Source organism: Hipposideros armiger, unplaced genomic scaffold (genome assembly GCF_001890085.2).
Source record: "Hipposideros armiger isolate ML-2016 unplaced genomic scaffold, ASM189008v1 scaffold_599, whole genome shotgun sequence".
Classification (NCBI taxonomy): domain Eukaryota; kingdom Metazoa; phylum Chordata; class Mammalia; order Chiroptera; family Hipposideridae; genus Hipposideros; species Hipposideros armiger.
In genome coordinates this window covers 68,682-79,965 of record NW_017731949.1, presented here as the reverse complement: position 1 = coordinate 79,965, position 11,284 = coordinate 68,682, and the positions used below count along the sequence as shown (strand labels likewise).

Genomic DNA, 11,284 nt, shown 5'->3' with positions numbered 1-11,284 from the left:
CTGGCCGCGCAGGACCCTGGGAACGGGTCTTCTGGGCTCCGCCGGCTCCCGTACAGCTCTAGTCCCGCCTCCCTCCTTCCGCTCGGTCCTTGAACACGTGGAGATCACCTCGTGGACCGCGGCGTCCTCGCGGGCTCCGACGATTCGCATGTAAAGTTAGAGCGCGGGGATGTTGGGGCATCTGGGGGACATGGAGACCAGCATGAAGCGGGTGGGGGCTTGTGTCTGGGGAGGAGGGAAGGGGAAGTCCCGGGAATCCCCCAGGCGGGGTTGTCAGTGCAGAGCCGGCTGGGACCTGTTGGGGGGCCTCTTGCCCTTCGGGTTCCCGGGGCGCAGATGGGACTGAGCCCGGTGAGGAGCAGGTGGTCGGTGGGGTCGGGGTGCAGGGACCTTGTGCCCGCCCCGCCCGCCACCGGACGGGAGAAAATCCAGTGCGGGCGGCAGGAGGGGAAAGCGCGTTATAATGAAACCGCGACAGAGGCAGAAAGCTGGGCGGTGAGTCTGCGGCGAGAGCCCGAGCTCTGGGGCCGGAAAGACCGGGTAGAGCCCAGCTCTGTCAGCTGTAGGCAGGGGCGACAGGGAACCTGCGTCAGAGAGTCCGGTTTCCTATCTGAAAACAATGGCGGTCTGAGACAAGTTCTCGCTTGTAAAGCAAATGGGCAACTGAGTAAATGACAACTGCCATTATGTTCAAAAGACAGTTTTTTCTATTTAATGGGATGCTTGTGTAAACCTCACAACCACTTTATGAGGTAGGCATAATTATCCGCATGAGAATAAAAGAAAGTGCTGAGGCCCAGGTTGGTGGAGTGATATGCTCGGGTCACAAGCTCATGGTGAGGGAGCTCCAAATCAGGAGCAGGTGTGCTTTAAATCTCAGACTATATCTAAATATCACACCTACCTAAAACCATCATTACAGCCTTAACAGCACTTAACGGAGTCACCTGACCCTAAACATCCAGGAATAAAATAGGAAGTGATTGTGAATGGACTCTCAGCACTGGCTGGTTGATGCATTCCGGAATTTCTGGTGTCTCATCAGAATTCTGAGATCAGACAGAGGTTCTGAGGTCATCCTGCACTGGCAGGTTGTCTGTGTTTTAAGTCTGAAATTATAGGCATTTTAAGAGTGTCAGGTTTGTGGCCCTAAAGTGAATTTGTTGCCCAGAGCCAGGTCCCAGATTTTGGGAAACATTTATTTTAGAGCAAAGCAGCTCCTGTGATGTAGGAATCAGGATGTCTCCAGGAACAGGAATGTTACCTGAAAGGGAACAGCCCTGTACTTAGTCTTCTGACCAGAGCTTCAGAGAGGAGGCAAAAGAACACAGGAAGCAGCAGGGCCTGTATTTGCAGGGTCAGAAGTTCTTGATCCCTCTCTGGATTTGGAGATATTGCCATGCACTGTGGCCATTACACTATGGTGTGACAGTGGAGGATTTGAGTCAGCTTTGAGAGAGGGGAGAGCTGGGGTGGACCAGGGGTATGCTGCCCAGGGAAGGCTGCTTTGTGGGAGAGCTTGTGAGCATGCGGTCTGAGATAAGGGGCAACCAGACAGAGGGTGGAAATAGTGTCTCCACTTGCTCACTGGCCCTGTCTGTTTTATTCACTGTTTACAGACCCTGTGCTGTTCTCACACGTACCCATGTGACATTATTGACTTATCCTGACCTCACAGAGTCCCAAATCGATGGCTCCTGAAGGGTTTTCATGGTGATCTGCTTCTGACTCTTGAAAGCTTTAAAGAAATTGGATCAGAGAGGTTCAGTGAGTTGTGAAGAGACTCCCAGTTTGTGAACGAGCCAGGAGGAAAACAAGTGTTGTTCACTGTCTCACTAGAAGTCACTAGAAATAATCTAATGAGAAGGACCTTTTGAGAAACTGTAACCCATAAAATTAAAATGAAAAAGTCTTGCCTTCAATCCCTCCATACTCCTTTTACTGGGCTTTCTGTGGAGTTTCTTCTTGGAGATGTAAGCAATGTTAATTTGGAAGCGTTCAGTGATGCAGCATTAGTAGCTTATGTTAATTTTAGTGAAAGAGTAATGCCTCATCCTGTATGTAGTTGAAGTTGTTTATGTTAATAATTCAGAAAATTACCTACGCTGTATAACCATGGAAAAGTGGAGTCTATGAAAAGCTGTATGGCTTAGTCCCCATGACCACTTCCAGTCTCATGTGCACAGGTGGTGCTGCCCTTGCATGGTCCTTCCTTGGCCTCCCCGCTGAACCTTCCTGCTTCTCTATACTCTCCCCAGAGTAGCAGAATGAACACACCTCAGGTGAGCTCTTTATTCATTTCCCACTTTGCACTGTAATGGAATTAGGAGGTTTCATAAGGGTCCATACATTCAATGCAAAAAGAGAAATAGAAATAAAGAGTCTTGAGGGAAAATACACACGGTTTCAGCATTAGCTCTGTTGTTTGCTGTGGACTCTTGGTAGGTAAGCTTTGATAACTATATTCCCTCCAATTGCCAGTTCGCTTACATTTCAGTTTAATCATGAATTTTTTTTAACTATATTAAGAACTAATTCTGCATCTGTTGAAATAAAGACATAGCTTACTTCCTTTAATCTGTAAATATCGTGAGTAGTAAAATGAATTTTCCAATATTAATTCATCGTTGATTTCCTGTATACACCCTATTTATCACTAGTTAGGTGAGCCTATCATTCCCTTTTTCCGTGTTTCCAACCTATTTTGGTGTTACACTTATATTAGCCTCATCAAAAGAATGTGACACTGTCAACTTTTTGTGTGTGTAATGTTTTTTCCTCTGTATTTTATTAGTTAACAATTGACTTTTGTTTGTGGGGGATTATTGTGTGAAGATTTTGAGTACCAAATCCGCTTATTAAAGAACACAGGTCTCTCCTATGTTTTTCTCTCACCGTGTATCTTTGAAAGAGCAGAAGTGTTTAATCAATCAAATTTTCAAAATTTTTATCTTTTTCTTTTATTAGTTATGCTTTTTTGATCATATATAAGAAATCTTCCTAAACCATGGTCACAAAGATTTTCTCTCCTGTTTTGTTAAGTTTTATAATTTCAGTCTGCAATCTTTTCAGTTAACTTTTACAGTACAAGGTTTAAATGAAGATGATTTGTTTTTGCTTATGCACCTTTGATATTCCAACAACATTTTTTGAAAAGAATATACTTTCTGTACTGAATTACTTTGGCACCTTTGTTGGGAATCATTCAATCTTTTATTATTTGTTGCTATGTTTCTCGAGTCAGTGTTGTCTTTTGTAGATGTGTGTCGATCCTTTTGCTAATATTATACTGCCTTGATTACTGTTGGTTTAAAGTAAGTCTTGAAATCAGTATTGTGAATCTCCCAACCTTGTTCGTTTTTCATAATTGATTGGACATGTAAATCCTTTGCTTCTTCATGAAAGTTTTAGAATGTACCTTTCTGTCTTTAGAACGTGCTCTAATTTTGTGTGTGATTGCAGTGACTCTATACATCAATTTTATACCTTCTTTTTATGTTCCAAAATCATGTAACCAACACTGCGGTGTATAATTCCATCTCTATGTTGGTAGATAATCGTGAATGCAAATGAAGAACATCTCCCTCACTGTGACCCTCTGCCCATCACCTTGCTTTTGTTCTTCTAATCTCAGTGTATGGCTGAGTTAGAGAAACCCAGTATCTTTTTTCCTGTAAGTCTCCTTTACTACTCATACAGAATACATTACTTCTGACACTTCTGGTCACCAAATGTGTGGGTTTTGTTCCCCCACCAAGCAAGTTTCTGGAATATCACCTGGCATCTTACAGTTTAATTCATCTGCCACTATCTACCTGGAGATAGCATCAGATCCCACAGGTAAAGGGCTCAGTCTACAGGACTGCTCCCACCCCAGTTGAGATACCAAGCGCAAGTCCCAGTTGTCACCTGTGCTTCTGACCTTGGGCTGTACATCTGAAGTCCCATAACCGTCTTCTGGGTTTGATTAATTTGCGAGAGCAGCTTACAGAACTCAGCGAAAGGCATTATTGGTTTTTAAAGGACATGATAAAGGATACAGGTGAACAGCCAGATGAAGACATACATCGTGTGTGGTCAGGGAGGGTCCTGAGCACAGGAAATTCTGTTCTCATAGAGTCGGGGTGCATCCCTCTCCTGATTCATGGCTATTATGTTAACCAACCTAGAAGCTCTCCAAATGTGTACTTTTGGGGTTTTTATGGAGGAGTCATCATGTAGGCATTATCACTTAACTAACTTTATTTTCATCACTCCCTCCCCTCTGGAAAAGTGGGAGGCAGGGCTGAAAATTCTAAGCTTCCAATTATGACTTGGTCTTTCTGGTGACCAGAGCCCATCTTGGAGCTCACCCAAAGTCACCTCATTAAAACAAAAGATGCTCCAGGTGCTCTCACCACTTAGGAATAGACCAGGGTTTTAGGAGCTCTGTCCCAGGAACGAGGGGCAGAGACCTATATAGCCAGGTGCTTCTCTGCTTATAATGGGGTTACATCCTGATAAACCCATTGTAAGTTGAAAATACTGTAAGTCAGAAATGGAGTTAGTACAGCTAATCTACCATCCATCACAGCTTAGCCTAGTCTTCCTTCATCATCCTCAGAACGCTTACATTAGCCTTCAGTTGGGCAAAATCATCTAACAGAGCCGATTTTGTATTACAGTGTTGAATATCTCATGTAATTTATTAGGCATATCACTTTCACAGCATATAACGGTAAAGTACTAAGTTGAAGCATCGGATGTCAGGGCACCTGTATATACATTTTCTCTTATCAGAATGGCATCAGCATTTATCCAGTAGCTCATGGGGCTTCTCCATTTACAGCTGTATTGAGTATAATGATCAAAATTTAGATTCTTGCTCTCATAGGAATCAGTTTTTTATTTCCCCCCTGACTGCTTTCCCTTAATAAAGGTCATCGCTCTCTGTCTTTTTAAAATTCAGTTTATTTAAAGTAGCAAAACCAAACAGTTCACCCATTTCTCCCACTCCTCATCCTTAGCCTTTGGCAGCCGCCAATCTGTTGTCAGAAGGAGCTTAGGGTTCTTTTTGTGTTTTTTTTGTAGTTTCCATGTATATAAGAGGTCATCCGGTAGTTGTGTGACTTATTCCACTTGGCATAATGCCCTCGATGTCCTTAAATTGGTCTTCTCTCTTTTGCTAAGTAAAACTTTCTCCACTCTTGCACAGCATTGCATCTGAAAGACAAGTCTGATGATGCGTACTACCTGCAGAGCTTACCTGTGTCTCATTGTGGGTTCCCTGTTACCCCGACAGAACTCCAAGGGGTGTGTGTACCCTAGATATGCTCAGGAAAGTCAGCTGTGGTACAGGAAGAGATGACAGGAAGTCTAGTTATAAAACTCTATCTAAAAAACAATCACTAAACTTCATCATTAGTATATTAAGTGAGAGTCTATGGTATATCATTTAGAAGTAAATACAAATACCTCAGGGCATGAGAATACTATTTGTGCCATTTATATGCATACCCTGAAAGTGTAAGACAATGTAGGGCCATCTTAGGCTTCCTTTATACAATTTTGTTTTAAATTTTCAACAGGAAACCTGATACAAATTAGTTTTAAAAGGCACTTGCCATGTCACCTGTTTCTGAAGCCTTCAGATTGACTAAAAAATATGCTGTTACAGGCCTCAGTGACCTTCAAGGATGTGATTGTGGAGTTCACCCAGGAGGAGTGGCCGTATTTGGGTCCTGCTGAGAGGGCCCTCTACAGAGATGTCATGCTGGAGACCTACAGCCACCTCGTCTCTGTGGGTGAGCAGACCTGACCAACTTGACTCCCTCTGAATACAATTCTGTTTTCTCTCTTTAATATTCAAATAACTTTTTTGAGGGGTGTAATTAACAGAAAGTAAAAGTAATGTTCAGTGTATAATTTGATGAGTTTTGGAAATGTCTAGGCAATCACCAGGACCAAAATAATGACATACAATAATTTTGGCACCCCAAAATTTTCCTTGTAGCTCTTTGCAGTCATTTTTCTCCCCCCACCCCTCTCTCTGGCTCCTATCATCTTCTGATATACTGTCTGTTGCAAAAGTTTTGCTTTTCTTGAATTGTGTTTACATCATACAGTATTTATACTTTTTTCTTGCTTATTTCCCTTAGCTCTTATTCTTTTTTTAATTTATTTATGTAAATATTAAATTTATTGGTTAATAATATAATATACATTTCAAGGGTACAAGTCTCTAACTCACCATTGGTGCCATATTTTGCCGTGTATAATGTACAATCTTTTGTCCCAATTTGTGAGGGAAAGATAGGATGCCTATTATATATGGGTGGTACTTATTCCATATCTATATAAATGTTTTTAATTCTTTTTTTATGCTTATGAGTTAGAAGTATAACTCTAGAAATCATTAACAATATCCATATGTAAAATCATACGTTGGAATAAATAATTGGTTTTGTTGAATTAACGACGAACTTGCAACAATGATGAGTTCTTGGACTTCTATGATGCGTGAATATCGTAAATTCATTGCCAGTACATAAAGCTGCTTGTACTGTGCATCTGTTCTTGTGTTTTGTATATTTGTTACATAAAATTTCTTGTAACATAATATGTTAATAAGTAAATGCTTAAAATTTTTTTATGATGCAAACAAGTACATAAATGTAAACAAATACAAATTTGAATTAAAAAATTAAAATGGAAAATTTTTTTTCTGAAAGTTTGGGCCAAAAACGTGGGTATGCATTATATACAGCAAAATATGGTATATTGCATTGTGTGTTCACCACCCAAATTCAAATCTCCTTCCATCACCTTATATTTGACCCCACTGTATCGTTTTCTAAATTTCCTTTGTTTCTGGTAACCACCATGCTGTTGTCTGTCTATGAGTGTTTGTTTGTTTGTCTTGCTTGTTTTTTACTTTCAGTTATATATCTCACATATGAGTGAAATCATATGGTTCTCGACTCTTTCCATCTAACTTACTTGGCTAGCATGATAATCTCAAGATCCATGTATGTTGTCACAAATGGCAGTATTTTATCTTTTCTCATGGTCGAGCAGTCCATTGTATATAGGTACCACATCTTCTTTATCCCGTCATCTATTGAAGGACACTTTGGTTGTTTCCATGTGTTGGCCACTGTGAATAATGGTGTAATGAACGTAAGGGTACATGTATCTTTACAGATAAATGTTTTCAGATTTTTTTGGGTAGATCCTCAGAAGTCAAGATTGCTGGGTCACTTGGTAATTGTATTCTTTATTTTTTGAAGAATCTCTACTGTTTTCCATATGGCTATACCAATTTACATTCCCACCAGCAGTGTATGGGAGTTTCTTTTCCCCCCACAATCTCGCCAACACTTGTTATTCCTTGTTTTGTTGATAATAGCCATTTTCACAGGTGTGAGGTGGTATCTCATTGTGGTTTTGATTTGCATTTCCCTAATAGCTAGTGACTTTGAGCATCGCTTTAAGTATCTGTAGGCCTTTTGTCTCTCTTGGGAGAAGTTTCTGTTCAGATTGTCTGCCCATTTTTTAATTGAATTGTTTGCTTTTTTCTTGTTGTTGTCCTTGATTTATGAGTTCTTTATATTTTTTAGTTATCGCCCCTTATCAGAGTTGTCGTTTAGCTATTCTGCTGGTTGCCTCTTTGGTTTGTTGATGTTTTCTTTTGCTGTGGAAAAAGCTTTAGTTTGATGTAGTCCCATTCATTTATTTTTGTTTTTACTTCCTTTTGTTTTTGAGATCAAATTCATAAAATCCTAAGACCAATGTTTTGTTTGATGTACTTTATTGTTTCAGGTCTTACATTTATGTGTTTTGATCCAGTTTGAATGAATTTTGCCATATGGTGACAAATAGCAATCTACAATAGTTTCATTCTTTTGCATGTGGCTTTCCAATTTTCCAAGCACCATTTATTGAATAGGCTTTCTTTCCTCCACTGTAAGTTTTTGGCTCCTTTGTTCAAAATTATTTGCCCATATATATGTAGGTTTAATCGTGGGCTGTCATTTCTGTGACATTGGTCTATATATCTGTTTTTCTGCCAATACCATGCTGTTTTGATTATTATCTCTTTGTAGCATTATTGGAAGTCAGGTGACGAGGCCTGCTCGTCTGCGGTGGCCACCTGGCTCGTCAGCCAGGCACCTAGAGGGTTAACCTGAGTGGACTGGATGAGGAGATGAGAAAAGAAAGACACAGAGATCAAAGTTCTTTGGGTCCAGGAGGTCCACTGTCTGCTGATGGCGAAAAGTGGCCCCGTTTATTGCTTGTACACAGTTTTTATAACAGAAGTAGATTTCTTTAGGTAAGGGGTTTTGGGAGCTTGAGGGAGTGGGGAAGGAAATATTCCCGAAGTGAGACAAAGTAGAGCAAGTAGAAACTGCTAACTGGCTGGCAGTTCATTCTGTAACTTTTAAGGTTGTCTGTGACGTAGGCTTGTTCTTTCTTCAGAGGCGCAGTGGAGAATGAGATCTATCTAGCAACCTTCCCACACAGCGCACCCAGGCCTGAGAGCCTGTCAGCTTGCCAGCTGCCAGGCTTAACCCTTACTGCAGACCTCCGGCTCTCCACAGTCAGGGAGTGTGATCCCTCCAGTTTTGTTCTTTGTTCTCAGGATTGCTTTGGCTAATCAGGGTCTTCTGTGGTTCCATACAAATCTGATGACTTTTTTTGTTCTATTTCTGTTTAAAAAATGCCATTGGGATTCTGATGGACATTACATTAAATCCGTATATTGCTTTGGGTAACAGTCATTTTAACTCTGTTAAATCTTCAATTCACGAACACAGAATTTCTTTCTATTTCTTTGTTTCACTTAGCTTTTCAGGTTCGTGCATGCTTTGTGTATCTCACCTTTCTTTTTATTCCTATGTAGTGTTTCTTTGCATGCTTATACCACAGTTTGTCATCCTTATACCAGTTGATAGACACGTAGGTTTTTCCTTATTTGTGCTGTTAGGAATAGAGCTGCAAAGTCCATTTAAGTAAAAGTATGTGTAGATATTTATTTTAATTGCTGTTGTGTAAATAATTCAAAGTATGCTATTATTGTTGGTCACTTTATTGTTAGTCACTGGTATTATATGGTCACATTATAGGAACCTGCCCAATGTTTCCAGTGTGGCTGTGCCAGTTTACATAGCCATTAGCAGTGTCTGATAATTTTGGTTGCTCGGGCGCAGCTCACTGGCCCATGTGGGAATTGAACCGGCGACCCTGTTGCTCAGAGCTCATGCTCTTAACCAACTGAGCCACTCAGCCAGCCTTCTTTTTGTATTTAATAAAAAAACAAACGTTTATTTCTCACAGTTGTGGAGGCTGGAAGTCCAGGATCATGGCCCCAATAGATTCGATGTCTAGTGGAGGCCCACTTCTGGGTTGCAGGCTGACAGCTTCTCCCTGTGCTCACATGATGGTCATTACTTTCTTTTTTTGAAGATTCTAATGGATGTCTTTGTATCTTACTGGGTTTTAATTTGTATTTTCCCGATGACTAACGAAGTTGAACACCTTTTCAGGTACATGTTGACCATGCACATATTCTGTTTCTTGAAGTCTGTTCAAACCTTTAGCCCATTTTAATTAATTTATTTATTTATTCATTTATTTATTTATTTATTTTTATTTTTAAAGGTTTTATTGGGGAATTGGAGGAAGGGAACAGAATGGGGAATCAGGGAAGGGGAACAGACAAGTTGCTGTCCTTTTTTGTTCTTCAGTCTAGTTGTGGAGGGTGTCGCTTCACTGGCCCATGTTGATATTATTATTGCACTCTTTCCGGGTGAGGCGCATTGGCTGTGGGCCCCTGACGGCTGCTCACGGAGGCTCTTGGCAGCTCACGCTGCTGCCGGCTGCTCACAGTAGCTTACGGCAGCCCACTGCAGCAGGGGAGGCAGCCTACGCTGTTGCCAGCGACCCACGGCAACCCAGCTCCAGGTTGAGCTGTTGTTCATAATCATAGCTGTAGAGGGGACAGCATCACTAGCCCTAATGTGGGATCTGAACCAGGGCCGTGCTGCTCAGAGCTGGCATCCCAATCCAACTCTGAACGAACATGCCACTCGGCCGGCCCTTTTTGTTTTTTTAGTATATTATTGGTTTTTCTTTTATATTTCAAGGTTTGTGTGTCTATTTAAAGAAATTTTGGGGCCAGCCGAGTGGCTCGTTGGTTAAGACTTGGCTTGGCAGCGCAAGCTCTGAGCAGCAGGGCCACCTGTTCGGATCCCACATTAGGGCCAGTGATGCTGAGCCCTCTACAGCTAAGATGGTGAACAACAGCTCAACCTAGAGCTGGGCTGCCATGAGCTGCTATTAGTGGCAGTCCAATGGATGGCGACTGATCTGCCTCAGCTGGGAGAAGCGCAATGATCACAATACCAACATGGGCCAGTGAAACGATGTCCTCCACAACTAGACTCAAGAACAAATGGACAGCAATTTGTTCCCCTTCCCCGATTCCCCAACGCTGTTCCCTCCCCCAATTCCCCAATAAAATCTTTAAAAAAAAAAAAACTAAAGAAAGAAATTTTTGCCTGTTTAAAATCATTAAAATTTCCTCCTGTGCTTTCTTGAACTGTTTTTATAGTTTTACATGAAGGGCTATGATTCACTGTTGTTATGTATATGCTGTGAAATAAGGGTTGTGGTTCACTTTCTCCATATCTATGTCTTGTCTAGTTTTAGTGACACCATTTACTGGGAAGATTATTAGTTTTCCATTGAACTGCCTCGGCTTCTTTGTCAAAAACAAATTTACCGTATATCTGTAGTTCTGTGCCTGGACTCTGTTCTGTTTAATGTTTCTGTGTCCATAATGCACCTTCGTGATTATGTAGCTTTGTGGAAAGTTGTCAAATAAGGACAGTTTAGTCCTCCAAATATTTTTATTAGAATGTTATTTTGATTATTATACATTGTTGTCATTTCCATTTAATTTTTAGAATTTCTAATCCATTTCTTCAAGAATTTTGCTTGGAATTCTGGTTGAGATAGCCTTGAGTTTTCAGAATGGTCTGGGAAAGATTTATATCGTAATAATATTGAATCTTTGATCCATTAAAGTTATAGTAGTTTCTGCCTTTTATTTAGGTCTTCTGTTTTGTAATGATTTGTAGCTTTCCATGTGTATATTTTATATATATTTTGTTAGACGTATTTTATAAAATTGAGGATGTTATAAATGGTATGTAATTTATAACTTCAATTTCCAGTTCTTTGTTAGAACTGTATAGAAATCCAATTGATTAATTATATTCACTGTGGTTGGTATCTTTGTTAT

The 11,284-nt window shown here is 40.7% G+C and overlaps 1 protein-coding gene across 1 annotated transcript in view; it reads left to right on the top strand.

Annotated features, from left to right (window-relative positions):
- The first annotated feature begins 103 nt into the window (after positions 1-103).
- The window catches only part of ZNF782 (zinc finger protein 782), a 39,492-nt gene continuing 28,311 nt past the window's right edge, over positions 104-11,284 (top strand). The window contains 3 exon segments of the mRNA XM_019624668.1: positions 104-150; positions 2,187-2,282; positions 5,657-5,783. Of these exon segments, the coding sequence (XP_019480213.1) occupies positions 2,268-2,282; positions 5,657-5,783 (142 nt within the window). The 5' untranslated portion in view covers positions 104-150; positions 2,187-2,267.